The 21,986-nt window shown below is 25.0% G+C and overlaps 1 protein-coding gene across 11 annotated transcripts in view; it reads right to left on the reverse strand.

The window, feature by feature from the left end:
- Nucleotides 1-308: 308 nt before the first annotated feature.
- Nucleotides 309-21,986, reverse strand: part of LOC119678939 (plasma membrane calcium-transporting ATPase 1) — a 73,372-nt gene continuing 51,694 nt past the window's right edge. For 5 of the 11 annotated variants that reach the window (XM_038091050.1, XM_038091049.1, XM_038091053.1 and 2 more), the window contains 2 exons: nt 16,586-16,597; nt 2,294-2,721 (listed from right to left, as the gene is read on the reverse strand). In XM_038091050.1, coding sequence (XP_037946978.1) covers nt 2,359-2,721; nt 16,586-16,597 — 375 coding nt within the window. In that variant the 3' untranslated portion in view covers nt 2,294-2,358. Of the gene's footprint in view, nt 453-2,293; nt 2,722-9,246; nt 9,412-16,585; nt 16,598-21,986 lie in introns of those variants that run through there. The other 6 variants (XM_038091057.1, XM_038091056.1, XM_038091054.1 and 3 more) reach the window with 5 other exon arrangements.

Genomic DNA, 21,986 nt, shown 5'->3' on the forward strand with positions numbered 1-21,986 from the left:
TTAAATAAATAGTACACCGTATGTAGATGAAAAATTATATATATACATAATAAATTTTTTTAAAAACCAAAACTTCATGCATTTAATTTTTTAAATTAGTTGGTAATAAATACACTTATGTCACACCGTGTCAGACACTTTTCTGATAGGAAGGGTTATTTAAATTTGTTTTTAAAAATATGTAAATATATACAAAAATAAATAGCTGTTTTAGTAATTATTTTGATTGTATTTGGAAAACGAACTTATGCCAGCTTCAAATATGTGTGTTATTAGGCTCATGAAAGCAAAATAATATTTGATTTGTGTATATTAATTGGAAATTAATTGGTTTCCAAAACAAAGCAATAATAACATAATGATGAAAGTTGTAAAAATCTTACAGCCTGATCTGTGTTGCTCTTGCTGTAGGGAACCGGAATCAAGCGTTCCTGCAACTCACCGCCTATAACCTTTAAATGGAAAGAGTAAAAGAAAAACAATTGGAATATGTGAAGGTAGAATCAAATTGAAAATAATATATACTTATATAAAATTTATAGAACTTTTAGAGTATTAGTTGAAAATGTAATTTAACTTAATATTTTATTAAATTAAAATAGCGTAAAATCATTCGATAAAGTAAGCCAACATAATAACCCTATTTGATTAATATTTTGTTTGACTGATATTTAAAACGCTACCTATCTATATAAGCCTTCTCAAATTGTTTATATAGAATTGATTTTATTGTATCATATATTTGAACTGAAATATATTTAAAAAAACATATATTTAAAGTATGTTTGTTATATACATAAACATTATATATTACATTTATAATATTCTTGAATTAATTACTAAAATAATACAAAATATGTTAGTAAATATATATTTTTAAATGAGAACAAATATATAAGTACATTTGCTAAGAAAACATTAACCCAACAATGATGTTCATTATATATTTAAACTTACAGACTGAAAATTCTAATATCTTTGTAGCATTTGCAAGAGATTAATTTCATTTAAAAACATATATGCTGTTTTTGCCTTCATTATAGTTCCATGTCTTCAGGATTTATTTATTATTTACAAAGTGTGCATGTGTTTCGTCTTAAGTAAGTAAGATTTAAATACATAAACACTAACAAAAACTAAGTTTTAAGTGTATATTATTTTGAAATACTTTTTGTTTTATATTCGTTTTTTTTTAATAAAATTTAAATTTTAGTTTATAAAGCATCTGAATTTGAAACATTAAAATTAGTATTTTGGATTCGTCAACGTTTAAATTATAATTTTTAATATTTATATACAATTAAAATGAGTTACATGTATTACTTAACTTAGCACCTACCTTTTCTTTTTAAATTTGTTTCAATTTGTTTCATAGACTAAAACTTCGAATAATAACTAAATAAAATCGCAAACAACTGAGCAAACCCAAACGATAAACTGTTATGAATTTTTAAAGTACATTATTTTAACAAATTCAAGAATACATTTTTCTAAATCGACAACTTGATTAGTAAGTACAACACAAGTTCATTAAGCATTTTAGTCACAAGTCGCAAGTCGATTGTTTCGTCGATTATGTTACCGATCGAAAAAATTTAAATCAAAAAGTACTTTAACATTTTTAAAACGTTTCAATCGCAAATAAATGATTTATATTGTTTTTAAACTCAGTATCGTTTTTTTCGTTTTAGATTCTTTGATTTCAAGTAGAGTTAGGGTATATAATAAGCATATAAAACAATGTAAACTTAATAAATTTAACAAAATTAAAAGGGTCCATTTTAAAAACATGCATATGCCTTGTAACATTTTGTTTTACTTCTTCTTCAAATCAACCAACGGATTCACATTTTTAAAATGTTATCAGATGAATCGATTTAACATTGAACATATCTATAATGCATACTGATTTATATGGACTAGCTAAGATAGTATGACATTAATATATATAGCTATTTTATTATATTAGTAATTATTATTATATTTGTAACTATGTTTATCATCCTTGTATAAGAATATTAATCAATGAATAACTGTTTGTTTGTATATTTGTAATCACTATTTTTGTTTTGCTTCTTTAGTTTTATAGAAACTTGTTCTGATTTCTGCGAATAATGTTGTTATACTCAGATTTTAAGCTTATAGCCGTATAAACAGATATTTAAATAAAAAGTTACATAATTGTTTAACTTTAATACAAAGCCCTTTCTTTTAATTGTAAATAAAAAAATATTATAACTGACGGATAAATTAAAAGATATAAAATAAAACTCAATAAATTAGTATGAAAAAATATTTCGCTGAGAGAATAGTAAAAAAATAATAAGTAATAAGCATTATTCGAACAAGAATTAATATTTATATTCTTGTTTCATTTTGTGTCTGTTCATTTAGTTCTTGTTGCGACTTTTGAGCAGCGTTAGAAACTGTTGCTGGTAGTTGTCTTCCATTATGCTGCTGAAATGAGTCCTCATCAATATACTTTAAGTCTGTTAGTAAAGCACTGTCAGTATTTCGTGGCATTTGGAGACGCATTTGTTGTTGTTGCTGTTGTTGTTGAACTTGTTGCACATAGTTTGGACTTAGTAAATTAGCATTGTATATTGAGGGAAAACCTTGTATATTGCCTGTACGAGGACTACGCAAGCTGTGCAAACTGTGCATAGAGCGCCGTTCATTTAAATCTTCCAATGTAGAACGGAAAGCACGAATAACACGTAACTGAAACAAACGAATTAGACAACAAACAAACGAAAAGAACAAAATAAAATTAGAAAGTAATGCAAAAACAACAACAAATTAATATTAAATTATTAAATAATGTATGAATATCTTATTAATTAGTTGCTTATAATTCAAGACAGTATTTCTTTGTTAGTAGCATTATCATTCAAAGTTTTTAAACGCATATATAAAAATTATTCAAAATAATTAACAAAACAATATAACCATAAGTAAAAACATAGAAAGATACTAAATTTTTAAAATCGTTGCACATCCATCATGCAACTGTAGTTATTCATTAAGGGTATTCATGAAAAGCGATGAAATGGGTAAACGTGCAATCGCAATCATCCACGAGATTGGTTGTATGAAGACACTTCTATACATATTTATACTAAATCTGTAAAGAATGAAATGTTCATTCGTTGGCACAGAAAATTAAAGATTAAAAAAAACATATAAATTAAAATTCGATTTTACATATTAACAGTTGTTTAATTTGAATATTATATATTAAACAGAAACATTAAGCAACGTTAGCGTTTGCATAGACATTATTTCGTGCACCAAAGATATTATTCAAGTTAATGTAGTTTTTGCAGTTTAAAACTCATATAAATTTTGTACAGCGGATTTGCGACAATTATTGCAAATTTATGTGATTTGCGAAATCTGCAAGTCTGAACGCTTTCATGATACCCCTATTAATTTTCTTTTGTATTCCAAATAACTTATATAAGTTATGGTACCGTTACAAAAAAAAAAAAAAGAAACTATAAATCTAAATTAGATTTAGAATTGATTAGAAATAAGCATTATCAATAGTTTTGGTTTAATTGAGTGAAATATATTTATATATAAGCTATTTTATACACATATTTCATCTCAAATTAAAAACATATTAAAAATTAGTACAAAATTAAATAAAAATATTTAAAAAATTCATACATTCAAATTATTATGTATACGTACATTGATATGTATCTATATACATCTGTATATACATATATATGTTATATTAATATTTAGTATACATTGATCATATACTTCTTTACATATCATATACTTACCTTTGCAAATGTCATTTGAAGTTTAGTGTATATATATATAGATATAAATATATTCTACAATTATGTAATTTATAAAACACGAAAAAAGAGAAACAGAACGATAGAGAAAAGGAAAGAAGGAAACAGATTACTTACAACATATGAATACAAAATTGTTACTCATACATTACATACGGAAGTTGCTAAAATAACGTATATTTCATGTAAACACTCATGTGTAGAAAAAAATGTAAATAACAGTACATTGTCTTCTCGCAAAGGCTTGTAATTTGGTTGTGTTTATTGACATAAATTTACAATGATCCTTGAGATCAGCTGCTGCTGTCACGCGTTTTGCAATGTTGTCTTATAAGCTTAGATCTTTCTTATAGTCACGGAATAAAAAAATTATAAGTAAATGCTAATATTGAACACAGTATAAGTTCAAAAAGTTTTAAACATTTTGCTTCTGCGTTGTTCTACGGTCACATGATCACACACATATAAAATCGCAAGAACAAAGAGAGTTTTTTTTTAAATCAGAAAAAAGAGTCATTTTGTAAATTGCAACTTTGATTAATTTAATTAATAATAATTAAATTTGCTTTTATTACATTCCTCAAAAACCATTATTTTATGTGCCTTTTATTTTTTCGCGCAAAGAAAACTCAAAATTCTGCTTTTAATTGTAAAACGCACTAATAACTGTTAGTTTTGCGTTATAAATATAAAAATCATGATTAACTTGCACTGTCTGCAGAATATTTTTAAAACGAAATTATAAAATATAATATAAAAATATAAAATAAAATTTTTCATACAAAGTGCTTGTTTTTGTAGTTCCATACATGTTTTTAAGGATTGGTGCACGTAAAGAGTTACTTTTGGTTTTTGTTTTTGTATTGTTTTGTGTACAACAACTAAACTAAATCTTAACCGGCGCCAACTCTTGAATACATTTTGTATGAAGTTGAAAAAACAACTACCTTGTATGAAAAATGAATTTTATATTTTTGTTTTAAAAATATTCGGCAGGACAGTGCCAGGTATTCATGATTTTTATATTTATAACGCAAAGGTAACAGTTATTAGTGCGTTTTAAAATAAAAAGCAAAGTTTTGAGTTTTTTCTGCGCAAAATATAAAAGGCACATAAAATAATTATTTATGAGGAATATAATAAAAGCAAATTTTATTATTTTTTTATTTTATTATTTTAAAAATATTCTGCAGGACAGTGCCAGTTATTCATGATTTTTATATTTATAACGCAAAGATAGCAGTTATTAATGCGTTTTAAAATAAAAAGCAGAGTTTTGAGTTTTTCTGCACTTAAAAATAAAAGGCACATAAAATAATTATTTTTTATTATTATTTATAATAAAAGTAAATTTAATTATTATTTTTTGATTTTATTTTAAAATGCGAATGATAGGTAATAGGTGATTTTTTATTTTTTATAATAACTGTTACGGTCCCTGTTTAAATGTGTTTTCGATGAGTATATATTATTGACATACACATCAATTAGTACGTACTGATACCTTCAGATAAGACAGGATTTAAATAATCACACTTTTCAAACATTTATATTTATCTCTCATATCTTTTTTGTTCATGTGATAGAAAAGAGGGTTTCGCTTTGAATAATGCAATATTGCTTGTTTTAAATATTTAGATATATTTAACACAAAGAAAAATAGGAAGTATAACTATAACAATAAGTATTCATATAAAATATTATACTATAATTTAATATAATTTGATATTATTTTATTTCTTCTTTTGGCTATCGAATGAACAAAAAAGTTATAAGAGATAAATATAAAAGTCTTAAAAAAACATCCATTTAACTTCTGTCTATATTAATTGATATGTATGTAAATAATATATTAGCATGTAAAGCTAGCTTAAAATATGAGAGCAAAACAAAGCTACAATTTACAAAATGACTTTTTTTGAGTGACTTCAGCCAAAATTTTTAAAAATCCTCAATTTTTATTTTTAAGCACTTGACATCTCTGTATAACTTGTTTGTGGCTGCGGATTACAAAATAAGCAGAGTTATGCATAATAAATTATACTAATAGTCCTTACCTCCAAATAATGAAACAGAAATAGCTCAGCAAAATTATAAAATTAGAAAAAAAATCTCCTTAAGAAGAAAATAATCAAAATACAATAGGTGGGCAGGTGGGCAGGGCAATTGTGTTGAAAGTGTATTAATAAAAAATTACATCGCAAACTATATTTAACGAAGTTCTTTACTTATAAACTTGACTAAAATGGTAATTTTACATTATTTAACATTTTGAATTAATATTTACTAATAAATTTTCGACTGTGGCATATGTGCAATTCATTTCTGTAAATGTGTAATACTGGATTCATACCAGAATTTTGTTTGTAATTTTAGTTGTCTTTCAAATTATTCTTGATTCCGACAACAAAACAAGTTTAAATCAAGAAGACTTGTATGGGAATGTTAACAGCTGAAAACAGAATTGAATCGTAATTTTAACAAAATCAAGTTGATTTTAATTTGTACGGTTCGCCGAAGGCAAATTTGTACAGTACAAACTTGTGCTATTGTGAAAAGTTTTGAGGAATAAATGAAGTTTTCATACAAAATGAAATTAAACTTATCTTTTTCATTTGTATATATCATATGTGCAAACTATTTATCATACGTATATATCGTATGTGCAAAACACATATTTTCTGAACGTAGTTAAAAAGTATGGACATATGATAAATCTGACAATCATATTTTCATATTATCAAATTACAATGATTTGTCGTATGAATCGATATTTTTGCTTCTTGATATCAGAGGTTTTCGACAGCTAAAATTACAAACAAAAACTCTCGTGTGAATTCAGTATTACGTTAATACTTTATATTTTACTTGACGTTTACTCGAGATTTAGTGTGAGCTACTCGTGGAACAGACCTAATACAAAACATAAAAAAACTGAAAGCAAAATTAAAACTCTTTTAGATATGTGGGGTAATATTTCTTTTAAAGAAAATAAAATTTTACTAAAAATTCAATTTGAAAAACAATTAAAAATTATCCATATCGTGATCCTGTTTCAGTGACATACGTCAAACAAAATTGTCATGCATTACAATATGTTTTTTGATTAAGGTTTGATATTATGATAGACCGCACATAATTACTAGTTTTCGTTGCCGTGAAAATTACAACATGAATTCGGAAGATATGTAGTGTTTCAAGACGTTTCGGTAATGTGAATTGGTCAGCTATATACCCACAAGTCGTCAAAAATCCGGTTGTGTTATATGTTCCGTGGAAGATATTTGATTGGAATAATATTCTGAGCGAAATCTCGAAGTACAAGTATGTTTTATCTAGTTATACTTTCGGAACCACAAACAGTTTAACACTATAGATAACAAAACAATCAAATCTAGTTTGGAAAAATATCAGCTATTTCAATTACATATCCTATTTCTTATTTATAACAGGATATTAAACTCTCACCAATACGATATGTACAGAATTAATTTGTATATTACATCATTGTAATTATCTTTCCTTTTCTCTTCTTCTGATTTGGTTTATTTATTATTAATATTCATCAAGTCATCCACAAAAGGAAGCATCATATAACTTTCAATTTTTGTTTAAAGATGTACGTATATGCTGCAAAACAATTATATGCGCATTCTTAAAAATGATATTTTTGTGAATATAATTCATTGAAATAACTATTATTTATTTTGAACCACAAGTTTTGAAAGTAAAATTAAAAAATTATGTAATTTGTTTACATACATATAAAATAATAGTTAATAATTAACATACTTTCAAATCGAAATATTTATATGTGCATAATAAAATGGGATATTTTAAATTCTTCCCATTTAGCCTTAATTGTATAAGATATTTAAATTCCGTAAAAAGGTTGAATTAATATTGTAAAGTATTATATTATATTATATATATATATATATAGTATTCATTACATATTTGGAAAGTATAGCCAAACTGTTTTTTACAGGGTTTTAATCAGGATTAATAGTCATGTCATAATCGAACAGCATTATCTTTGCGGAAAATCTGTCTCAAATTTTTTAAACAATTAAACCAATTGAAAAAATTATAGCGAAACAAAATAATTTGGAATCAATTCATTATATATAAATTCATAATAACTTTTTGTCTATGTCGGGGGAATATCTTCTTTTTCGTAATATATTTGACATCTAAAGAATATGTTTTAATAATAAAACGCAAAATTCAATCATTTACATTACATAATTTTTAAACTATATTAATATTTTACACTAAATAACTAAGTAAGTAACTTCTATAGCTGAAGTGTTGATAAGCAAAGGACAATAGCTTGCACTTATAAATATTTCGTCTCTCATATACCCATATATGAAGCACGCAAATACGAAAATAGACGTGTTATAGAACACATTTTCAAATAAAAATCTGTATTTATATTAAATATATTATCACCAATTAAAAAAATGTATAAATAAAAAACCTACTGCACTTATAATTATTTTGCTGGATATACAAAATAAAAATTCAACATTTAAACTTAATTTAAACAGATTTCAAAATTTTTTAAATATTTATAAATTATAAAAAAGACATAAAGTAAACTTTAACATTTCATTTATTTGTTATTGAATTAAAATTGTTTTATTTATACAATAAAAAATTTTATGGAATCAATTTTTCCCGTGTTATAATACATTTTTTAACATTTTTGTGTTTATTGAAATGTGGAAATTTCAGTCCTATATTTAATGCTTATCGTCTGTTGACAAATAAAAACCCGTAAGACTTGATGATCAGAACTTAATGAAAATTTTACTTTAGCGTTTAATTGCATTTTTTATATTTATAAAATTTTAATATCTTGTAAGAATTTAAAGTAATTGTAATTTTAATTTCATGCAGTAACTTATAGGTTTACATTAACCAGCACTTGCCAATATTTAAAATATCACTTTAATAAACACAAGGCGTCATCGGTTTAACTTTAGACTAGCTTTAATCAATAGCTTTTTCTATAAATGTGTTTCTTTTGAAAAATATTTATTTGGTCATTCATTAAGTGTTAAATATTTTATGTACAGGAAAAGAACATTGTGAGTTTTGAAAGAAAAAAATATGTAGATTCTTTAACAAATAATCCAGTATATATAGAGCATAAAACAAGTTTATAAGCCAACTTATTAGTTTCTAGTAGTATTAGGCTTTATTAATCAAATATATTACTTAAAAATATATCCAGTTTGTATCTGGACAGTAAACAATATGTTATTACTATTACACTAAAATCATTGCTTGATGCTAAATATTTATATATTACTTTTTTATAAACTTTTTTCATATTGAACTATGACTTATGTGATGTACACTTTGTAACTAAAACCATTTATATATATTATTTTATATGTTACTTAAATATATTTTACTTTTTTGCTTTAAAAATTTTAATGTTATATTTTGCTCGTACTTTATTGACACCTTATACTAATTGAATCATTATAACATAACTTATAATTAAAACAAATTCTATTAAGTGGCCTCAATTGTTTAATTTTTTATAATTATATTATACTTCAGTCTCTCTGATTGGATCCGCAGGCTTAAAATTTAAAAATTAATATCAAATATTCAATCAATTTATTTATTATAAACTGACTTAATAAAAGCAATGGTAAAAAATATATTCAAAAAAAAAAAATTAATTATGATATTTGCAAATAAAAATTTTCAGAAACATAAAGTGGCTTATAAGGCTATACCATATATTCAGGGAGTTTTTTTTTGCATCTGCACTAAATTAGAAGGTAAGGTTCACGAAATAAGAATATGGGCCGAATTTTGAATTATTATTAGTACCAATCAAAAACAGAGACCGAAAATATTAGTTATTTTTTATGTTTAATAAAAAATAAAAAATTCGATCCGATTTTGGCTAGATTTATATATGATTGATAAGACTTGTTACTAATTATAATTTAAAAACATTTTTAAATAATTTTTTATTTTTAAAAATAAAACGATATATAAAACTGAACAATTTTTCTATATCCGTACCTTGCCCTAGCAATATTCCCTTAAAAAATTTTCTTATTACGATCTATGTTTGTATTCTGTGTAAATAAATTATTACTGTCTTTATGTATTAGAATGATGAAGAACGAAACCGTTGTCGGGTTTTTTGAATAGGAAAATTTTAGAAATAATCGGTACTTAATTTGCAATTTTAAAAAGCCGATTAATCCGATTTGAAAATAAGTAACAGCTGCCATGTAGTTCTGTTTTGTCTATAAAATCTGTTTCTATCAGCTATAACTGGCATTATTTTAAAATCTATCATTATCTGCCTGAATTAATAATAATGTTGTGCGTGCGATTTTTTGTAAAACAATTAAGAAATAACTGTGCTGCATTGGCCTTGAGCATTGGTTACACTTAAACAATTTTAAAGACTTTTTGAAATAAATCCATACAAAAATATACAAAAAAAAACTTACATATAAAACTAAGAAAACTACGTTTTTCCGATATTTGAAAAATTAAATTAAATAAAAAATCGATCAATACAAGACAAAAAACTGGTGAAAAGCGATTAAAAGAAGACGAATTCATTCTCTCTACGATGTATGCAAAATGTACAACTTCTTCAGAATCAGTGTTTCTAAGATTTATCTGGAATTTTTTAATATCTATTATAAGCATATAGTAAAAATAAGAAAACTATTAATGATATGATTGTAGAAGATTGTAGATTGTAATATTGTTCTGTCGTAAAAGTTAGAACAATAAACCAAAAAAGATATTCCAAGAAAATACCGATCCTTATCCAATTCAACATTTCTTTAACTATTTAAATTACTTGATTAGCTATTACTATCTATTATTGCAATAGTTTAAAAAAAATAAAAAGAACGTTACTAAATATTACTTTGGGGATAACATATGAATTTTTAAAAGTTTTATGTGTAGCGTTTCATGAAAAAGTTGGCACTTTAAACACTGATTTAAGGTGTCATTGTATATAGTTAAGAGAATTACACTGCCTTAAATGATCGGAACTACTGCTGCTATTAAAACTTGTATCAACGTATTCATTCATCTTAAAGAATATATCTTCGGTTATTCAAAACTAAATATATAAAAAATAAACAAATATGTTGTATATATTCTGGTACACACAACAAAAGTTTTTATTTAATTCAACTAATTATATGTTCAATATATTACTAACTGAACTTCTTGCTTGGAAAGGAACTCGATTATTTATGCAGATAAGAAAAGTTCAGTTTAAAGAAATATTATTACTTGAACTCACGAGTGTAATATTAAAGAAAGTTTCATGTGACGGACAACTGAGTTTAAGTAATAAATAGCCTTTATGCATTTATTGCTAAAATATAGTAAATGCCTTGGCATACAAACTGTCTGAAGAGATAGTGAATTCGGAGTTTTTCTTTTTTAATTATCTGTTGAGCTAGTTATTTAATTTTATTTTCTATAAAAATGTATTTTCACATTTTCGCATGTATTTCAAATGTAAGTACTCTCTACAGTTCTAAGGTAGAAAAATATTTTTCAAGTCATAATGTACTGAAGTCGAAAAGCCTATTCTAGATACATACGATTTAATTGTCTTTGTCATGTAAAAATGATTATTGTTTTAGAAACATTTTCAGAAACGATCTTCTCGAGAGCGTTGAAATAGATGCTCGCTTTTGGGCATAGATGTATTAGTGTCAGTAGCTATTTGCTTACTTAAGAATTTGCTCTTCTTCATAGCAGGGAAAATAGAAGCTTTTAAAATTTAAGTGGAGAAAGATATAGTTTATGTATTTGATACGAAGGATAAGAAGGATGTTGTGCTTTTTTGATATCCATAGGCATCATAATTGCCATAAACATAAGTTATTAAGACAATGTGAACTGACTATAATTTCTTTTATAGAATTCTGAGATCGTACATCAATTATCATTGTAAGACAGGATCAGTTTAAAATTTTGATTCTTACAACCACTAATATTTGTAATACGGATAGCCTTCAGTCTACATTATGTTTATCCACTAAAAGCCACCAACATGAATTTTCGAAATAATTGCTTCTTAAAAAATATAATTTTATATAGATCTAGTAAGATGTGCAGAACTGGAACTCATACTTAATTAACTTTAAACTTAATTAATTAATTAATAATTAATTAACATTATTTAATAAAATATTCATATAAAGTGTGTACACAAAAATGATAAATTAAATTTAAAAATAAGGGGAATGCAATATGTGGACTAAATGTAACAAAGATGGATGTAATAAAATATTACAATCTTGTTCTGGTTGCGTAAAAATCATGAGAGAGAAAATTCTAAATTCAGATAAGCAACCACCACTAACGGAAAATATTTAACCAGTGTGCCTCTCGGCTAAACGAAATATTACCAATAATCAAAGCAGAAATGTCAAAAATATAAACTGTGTATCTAAACAAAAACGCAAATGAAATTGAAAATGTTTAATATAATAAAAATTAAATATTTAATTCGTTTATTTTAAATTAAATAATTTAATAATAATATAAGGAACACCCCAGTGTCGGTGCCAATAATTTCTTTAGAAGCAGATTATCAAATAAACCGACAGAAACTATTTTATAAGTATTCGGTAAGAAGTATATTCCAATTTTGGGTGAATTTAAAATAAATAAATATAGCTTTAGTCGAAGATGAAGTGAAAAATGGAAATAATTTGTTTGGTGCAAATTTATTCAAACTTTCTAAGTTTGAAATAAAGCAATCTGTGTTTGTAACATCTGATAGCAATTTAGATAGTGATAGTGATTAGATAGTATAGATAGATAAATTAGATAAAAAGAAGTGTAAAAAATATAGAACTGTTTTCTAATAAATTATAGCGATTGAGTCAGGCCAACCATTTTAGTTAACAAACCAGATAGATCATTTCAAATTTGCAATGATGTTAACGCTGGCAATTAACACGCATTAGATATGAACCATTAGCCAACTACCAACTTTTGAGAATTTATTTTTTTAATTTAATCAGAAAACTCTGTAAAGAAGTAAGCGTATTAAATACAAAAATAAGAAAAATTGTTTGTTGTCGAGACGAAATTAGAAACCACTATTGAATATAATGATAGAAATGTAGCTACCATCGTAGAATTAGAATTGGAGTTCAAAAGCTTTTCTTTAATTAGAATTGGAGTTAGACCAGACATAGGTGAGCAAAGCTATAGAAAACAAAGTTGGGTGAAGTGTACGGTATTTCAGTATTTGAGACCATCAAATGTTGGATGTAGAAGCAAATTATTCATATAAGCGAAATACTAGCTGGAATAGCAGCATTGTCAATCGCTGGATTATAACTATTCAATAAATAATCCCAACAATAATGCTTAATTCAGATGAAGCGCACAGAAGGAAGTAATGCTTTGTATTTTTAAAATAAATATTTGTATAAAAATCACTCCACAACATTGCTACATATGTTAAGTACATACCCATTATTTGATTATATTAGGTGAGTATAAATAAAGAATAAAGTTAGTCTTAGTTAAACCGTCAATGCAACGTGTTTTATTTGGTGATGCTTTCTTCTGAATTTAGAGGTTGGTTTTACGATAATACTTAAATATTTAGCTCAGAGTGAGATTCATTGGCCATTTACGTACCATAAAAGTTCCTTCAAATTGTTACTAAGTACTAAACGAAATAAATATAATACGCTAATTTTTTAATATCGGTTTGACTGAGTCTAAGGAGTAATGAATACTATACGTTAAAATAAGATGGATAGGTGAATTTTTAATTTTCTTTAATTGTAGTTCCGTTCATTTTAAGCAATTTTTTAAATCCAATAACTAAATATTTTCATATAACATTTAGAGCTTCCAATACGTTAAAACCATATTTTGCGTTATTTATTACTTATATCAAGTTAAAAAATAATGTATGAAAGATAAATTATAAATTAAGTATTTTACATTTACTACGCAATATCATTAAAAAAAACTAAAAACATTAATACGATTTTGCAATAAAAATAGCTCCAAAATCTGTATAGAATTTGACAGAATGTTAAAAATTCATGTTTGTCATTCACAAATATATGAATAATAAAAGATATTGTTGTAATTTGAATTATTTTAATAATTTAAAGTTGTTTTTGACTTCCTCGTCATAGCGGGGGTAAATGGGTAAATTAACAACTGGTAAATATAATGCAATATCTACCAATGTTTCCTAAAATTACTTACAAACTATAAACTATAAATAGAAACAAAAAACAAAGTAATACTAACGACGAAAATAAACATTTTTCTTCTTTACTCATAAAATGACGTACCTACCTGTATACAAGCACTATATTTTGTTTTGGTTTGTTTATAATTACAAAAACCATATTTAGTCAGCATTTGAAGCAAAATTTTTACAAAATTTTTTTGAAATACGATTAAACATAAAGTTTAGTTTATTAGCTGTTACTATAACCCGCCTTAAAGAAGAAGCAAAAAAAAACTTCATATCGTTGGCCATATAAATAAAAAAAACAATCATAAAATTATAACACTTTTTTAATATATAAGTTTTCGTTCACATGAGCCCAAAAAGTTCAAAAAATCGACAAAAGAAAATGATTCAGATTTTGTAAGAGCTATGTTCATGAATTTAATATTTTTCAAAATTCTCTTAAAAGATATGTTTGCGTATTTTATGTTTAACTTAATTTTTAAGCAATATGAATAGAAATTTTTTAATAAAAGGATAAGTACTAACTAAGGTATCTTAAAAATAAATAGCTTTATTTTAAAAGTTTAGGTGCTTTAACCGAAAAAATTGCCAAATACAATCAAAAATTACAAATTTTTCTTTAATTAAATTCAAACTTTTGCGTAAAAATAACATTTCTAAGCACATTCCGTTGTGTTTAGTTAATTTATTTCTAATATCATATTTATTCTCATATCATATATATTTTGTCAAACCGAAACTAATATAAATAATCTAACAATACATAAGTTTATAAATGAAAATGAAATATCAAAACTCTGGCACATAATTCCATTTAATCATCATATTTGTCTTCAAAATAACAGCTTTTAACAACGATCGCACTCTATTTCAAATCAACAAATTCTAACAAATTCGTCATAATTAATTTTTCATTCGTCATAATTAAATTAATTAATAATCTTTTAAAATGGAAATAGTGTATATTTTAATGTTACGAACAAAAAATTGTGTATTGGTCAATTAGGTAATGATAAAAATTAGACGATTCAATTAAATTGTTATGATATTCTTATGATAACTTATTCCACTATCACGAATACTTATTAGAAATCATTTTATTTAAAAACGGAACAGAGAAAAGCACTTTTTATGTGCTAAGATATTCAACTCTTTGTAAAATAACTGTATAAAGTTTTTCATAAAATAATAATTTTTTGAATTTGTTACACTAAAATACAGCATATGATTTTTGCGTTTTGAACTAATACAAAAATCGTGATAAATGATATATGTTAGTTAAATTTATAAATATATATATTTATGTGAGTAAAATTGCCATTCTCTGATAATTTTGCAAAAGTAGACTCTCAAATAGTTAAACTAACTAAACACTAATTTAAAAAAAATAAGCAATTTTTTGAAAAGGTTATTGTGATTAATATATTGAAACTATAATTCCATAGGTGCAAAAGCTTTTGTACTACGAATGTTATATGTAGAAACATATAACTTATAGCGAAAATACCTATTGCACATATTTAAACATATCGCTACCAATAAGGTAACCGTTTTAACGTCAAGAAATTTATGAAATGAGTCTCTTAACCCATTTAATTTATATATGTAAATGATGATTAATTATTACTTTGTTTAAATTTATATCACTTTATTATCTTTATTGTGTAGATGGAACTAAAGCCTTAAAAAAAATTCTATAACTAATTATTTTCGTATTCGTAAGTATAATTAAATTTATATGTATATGTAGAACTGAAGTCTTTCTTAATATGGGATTATACTTCTGTGTTTATTTAGACGTGATAGTTTTATGCAAAATAAAATACATATATATTCATACACGAACTTTAAATGTTTCTTATAGCTCCATATGCATTTAACAAAACCAAATAACAAAAACTATACAATTACAACAAATATCGTGACATTAAATTACAAGTAACTAATATTCATTATACTTAACTTTGCTTTCTGTCATACATTTCACACGAGGTAATTTTTTCATTAATAATGTATACATACATATGTTAGTGACTTAATACATAAAAAAATCCAATAGTAGTGTCCTTGCAACTCTGTTTAAAACTATTAAGACTATTGATTCGAACTATCAAATCTTTAATAATTACAATTAAATATGAAACCACAAACAAAAAAAAAAAAAAAAAAAAATACAACTAACTTAAATTTTAAGTTTAATAACATTAACCTCAGATATTTGTCTACAAACATCTTATGTTGGCTTAGAACTAGATATTTAGATATTGCACACAAATGCCTCGCGCACAGCACGCGCAGTGCTGCACGTCAGAGATCATTTGAGCGAGAATGCGATGTTTTTTCTTTTGTAATTTTTATTAGTTTGGCTTTGTTAGATTTAAATTAAAATGTATATATAATGATCAAATATAAAGTATAGTACATATGTATTAAAAACAAAGGGAAAAATTAAAATCATAATCAGAAAAAGTAAAGCCATTAAGTTAAAAATAATATATAACACATTTCTTACCGGTACTGAAATCTGTTGAGAGTTGTGTGAAGTAAATCAATTTGCAAACGTTCCAAATAGCAAAATAGTACACCCGCATACATACGCATATATACATATGACAGACGCATACATATGCATATGTATGCATAAAAATGAAAAATCAATTTTTGCATATGTGGAGGATTGCACAAATAATTTCATATTTTTACGAATTATTAAAATATTTGTATCAGTTATTTGATCAGTTTATCAGTTAAATATTTTTGTTTAATTTGTTGGTGTAACAATTTTGTAAATCAATCATTCAATCAGTTGCGGGGATGGTTTGATTTTGAGCGTTTAAAAAAATGAGAAATCAAATATAGTTGATTAGCACAAATATTTTTTTTTTTTCAGTGTTTTATAGAAAAGACTAAAATAAATGTATTAATTAAAATATAGTTTTGAGTCCGCGTTTGGAAACACTCAACTTTATTATAATTTAATTATAAAATAAAAAAGATGGCGTGGGAGTTATGGGGGAAAGTATACTTAATATATTTATGTAATTACTCTATTTATAAAAATTATATAATCTACTTTATTTCATTTAAATATAGATGTATAAGGTGATTATAATTTTTTACACACTGTTAATATTAGTAAAATTTTCCCAACCTTTTAAGACAGTGCATTGAACGCATGTGAACATATTCAATGAATATAGAAAATCAATGAAAATATTAAATTAAAAGCTCTTTTCATTATTAAAGAAAAGCTCTTTTCGCTACATAAATCTGCCAGTGCTTTGGAAGTAATTTTAAAAAATATATTTTAAAACCTAATGTTAATGCATTTACAATGTGAATAAATCACTTATAATTATATAGTATAATTGATCAATAAAAATCTTTGTAATTTTGCAATACACAACTTTATTTTATAAATTTAGAATTATGAATAATATGAAATAATATCATATTGAAAAAATATACCTGCCATATATACTCGTTATTAACATAGTAGATAGTAAAAAATCTATATTTATATAATAATTAATGCATAGTTAGTATGTAGAAAGAGGTGAAAATTTAAATAATCTGGTGCTAAAAGATAGATATTCTTAAAGTAATGTTAGAAGAGTACTACAGATAAACACAGAAAATAAAACAATTAGTTTAAGTTTTACAAAATAATCTTCAATACAAAGCTATTTAAAATGCACTATTTGAATCAAAGTTTAGATAAATCTTTAATTACCTCATTATTAGAGCTATTTCAAGGAAATTCAAACTCTAAGTTAAATAACATACATATATGAATAAAATTATTACAATGACACCATCAGCAATACATTTAATATTTTTAGATAGTGATTCTAATTAAAACATATTAATATAACAACATGTATTTTTCATAACAAAATATGTAATTTTGAAATTCAAAAATTATTGATAAAACGAAAAAAAAAGGTGTTGTACCATTATTTAATACAAAACATCAGGAAATAGTTGTACATAAATAAATATATTATTTGAAACTGAAGATGTTATAAGTAATTTCATTTGCATATTTATTGTACATTTATTAATTATTTTACTTCAAACTACATATGTAGGTCCAAAACTGTTTCCTTCTTGTAAGGAGAACTTTATTATCAAATATTCTGCTGCGAAACATTAATTTGCCCCTTTAATACATTACTACATTGTATAAAAACAGAAATTAATTTAAATCAAAAGTAAGGGAAATAAAAAATGTTTATATTTTAACTAAATACCCGAATTGATTAAGAAGCTGTATAACTTAAAATTAAGATTTTATTAATATTTTGATCATACGTCTCTGCAGATGATAATTTTGAAACTAATTAATTTTGAATGCGTTTTAAAATTTTGTTTTATTTTTAGTATTCACTTACTACCCCAAAATTGCATTTATTAACAATACTAAACAAATAATACATATATAACAATTTGATACATATCAGAATTTAAGTATGTATATATATTTTTTTTATAGAAAAAAATTAATGAGACATTATTTGGTTTTGTACCCACTAAATAAATAAAATGCTGTTACTTTTAGAATAATACATTTCAATTTTGTTTTTAGATATCACCTAATTATATTACAATTAATAATTTTTGTATCTTCTAACAATTATTAGACTTATTTTAGTTTCAATTGAATAGAAATATTTTAAATTATTAAAAATTGATTTCTTGTATTACGCATAATAACCTTTTTATATATTAAGGACTATAACTATTAAAGACTAAAATTTTTTGCTAAAATCTTCTAATATTTTCTAGTAAATATTTCGGTAAGAACTTAACATTAAAATTAAATTGATTATTACAAATAAAAAATGTTTATTAATTGAAAATCTCGAATGGGTCAAATTTATGTAAACGTAAGTACATAATTAACACATTTTCAGAGATTGTATACTCTTACATAACTGCCACGCCTACTTTTTGTTTAGTTCACTTATGTAATCATCGTTTTATTTTTAAATTAAAGTAGTACAAATCTAAATTACTATACAACAACTTTAATTTGAAATAACAGCTGTTTCACCTTACACCCAGTAATTTTAAACAGATGCATATTGTATTTTGTATTTACATTAATAATTAAGTTAAAATTAATATATTAATGTTAATAATTAATGATGATTTATGAAAATCTAATAATATAGTAATTATTAGTAGATAAATGAATATGAAGGTTTCAGAACGATTACATACAAATTTTTAAACTTTAACCGTTCTAATGTTAGAAGAAAATTAAAATATGTTTCGAATCTATAGAAAGAAATGAGAAACTTCAACATATGAAATACAAAAAACTTATAATTCCTGTGATTACGCTACACTTTGAATAAAAAGTTGTGCTCTATGGTTTTTTGTGGAGAAACGAAGTACAACTATTGTACAAAACAAATAAAAATATGATATACAAACTGGATTCAACAGGATTACTGTATAAAATTTGCAAATGTAAACAACGAAGCTAAAAAACATATTCATAATTGAAAACCCCAAATGATGTGATTTAGTATAAAGCTAGTTCAGTTTATAATACTGTTAAAATTCCATTTTAGATATATACCATTATAAATATTCAAATAATATATTTGAACATTTATTTTTTTGTTGAAGTTTTCAAATATACACAGTCTTTTCAAGCATTTAGTATAATCGGTAGTTCTGCCTGTGCTTCTGTATGATGCGAAGAAATAGATGCTACTACAAAATGATGAAATTGGGAGTTATTAAGGGGAAAGTTCTTCGTATAATCATTAGTCGTTGGCCAGTTGCTAACGATAATCGATTAAATCGAATCACGAGACAAATAAGCTATATCATAACATTCAAATCATTTCTCCAAATAAAACCCAGTGGCTTAAATTGAGGGAGCAATTGCTTGTGCTTGATGAACAACCTTGAAGATGACATATAGGCAACAGGGGCGCTTAAAGAGATCTTGTATTGTACATTTATATAATATTTGACCTATCACTATAACTAAAAAAATAATTTACATTCTTGTCCAATTAGCTCTAAATGGATAACAAATAAAGTGAATGTTTGAGCTTATAAACATGTGAAACAATTAAATTAACAATTGAAGATCTATAAAGAGTACTAAAAATAAGAACACCTGTCACAATTAATGAATGGAGCAAGAAAGTGTCTGTAAATGTTATATGTTTTAAAGGAACATATTAAAGATTTTAGTATTTCATGCTTGAAAAGGAAGTGTTATATTAAAAAGATCCTGCTAAATCCGTTATAATATCAAGTATTAATGTTGTTTATACGCAGACCAGAAGGATTCCGCAGTGATCAGCAAGCAAGCAACGCTGAAAGACATGACTTCCCTATTTAAGTAAAAGTGAACTAACCTGACAAGTCCCTAATTTTGTAAGGATGACAGTTCTGCCGGATCGATAAGAAAAGGGTTCGCAAAGATTTTGCGAACCCTTTGCTACCAGTATATTATATATATAATTCGAAGTGTAAATATTTTAAACTAAAACAAACATCGTGAGGGGTCCTTGATTAAATATAAAGAAAGCAGGCAAACGAATATCAATAAAAACCAAAGTACGAAGCTATAATTCTTCCGTAAGTATGTGAAATGCAAATGTTTTACATAACAACGATACTAATATAAAAGGAAATGTATCTTGAAAATTTGATAATAGTCAACAAAACATTGATATACGAATTAATTTGTAAAAATTTTAAAATGATAGTTAATATATGCTTAAGAGACGCTTTCACCGGAATTACTTTTTAAACTTGGCAAAATTTGCTATCGCTAATGTTCGTAAATGAAAAAAAAGCAAACAAGCAAGAAATGAATTCAAAAATGAAAAAAAAAGTTAAACGGCTACGAGCCATTTAGAATTGGTTTGCGTAATTTTTCGGATTCTGCGGATATAAAATAAAGCAGTGAGAAAAACCCACAATTTTTAACCAAAGCAGAAATGCTTATATTGAAGATGAAATTTTTGTTTCATTGCATTAATTTATACATGTGTATATGTATCTAAATCAAAACTTTTAATATCATATCTGTGTGCAATAAGAAAAAATTAAAATAAAATATTATTATTAGGAGTTATATAGGAGTTATATATATATATTTTTGCAAATTTGGGTACGTATTTTAAGAAATAGTAAGTAATACCCTGATTAATTCTCCTACCTATGAAAGATGAATATTTGTTGAAATAACGATGCGTGTTACATATGTTAATTGATAATAGAAATTTAATCATTGATGACAGTTCACTTATATTAATCAACGAAATTTGACCATTACTGTTTAACATCCCTTGTGAGATCATTTCATCGTACAGCGATAAAAACGAAATTTATGTTCTCACATCCTTAAAAAAAAATTAATGCGACCTATAACCGATTCGCTCAGTAATGAACACATATTTGAATGCAATTGCAACTTTTCTTTACTGAAAATTTCTTAACCGCACATCTTTTAAACGAGATGCTCTTTCAACTATGTTCAGCAATATATTCAAAACCTACTTAAAGAAAATCTCTATATGGTAACTAAAATTTTTCATATTAAGCAATAAAAATCCATTAGGTTAGGTACGGTTATACCAGCGATCGTAAGGATTAATTTAGGTCTATTGACCCATTCTGTTGCTGTGTAAAAGACAGTGTAAAAGAGTTTTTATAATCACGTTGTGGCAAAGCAAAAAATGATCTTTAGAAAGAATTCCTGGAGCTGGTTAAGATCCTAAAAAAAAAGGAGCTGCGCCTCGCATGCGGTGGACAAAAACAAAGCAGATGTGTGGCAACTTAACTTTCCTTTCCTCTCCACTACTGCGACAGGACTGATTAAACAGGGGATTCAATCTTTTAGCATAGTTCCCTAATCGATGGTTAGCTCGTCCGTT

Source organism: Teleopsis dalmanni, chromosome 2 (assembly GCF_002237135.1).
Source record: "Teleopsis dalmanni isolate 2A chromosome 2, ASM223713v2, whole genome shotgun sequence".
NCBI classification, from domain to species: domain Eukaryota; kingdom Metazoa; phylum Arthropoda; class Insecta; order Diptera; family Diopsidae; genus Teleopsis; species Teleopsis dalmanni.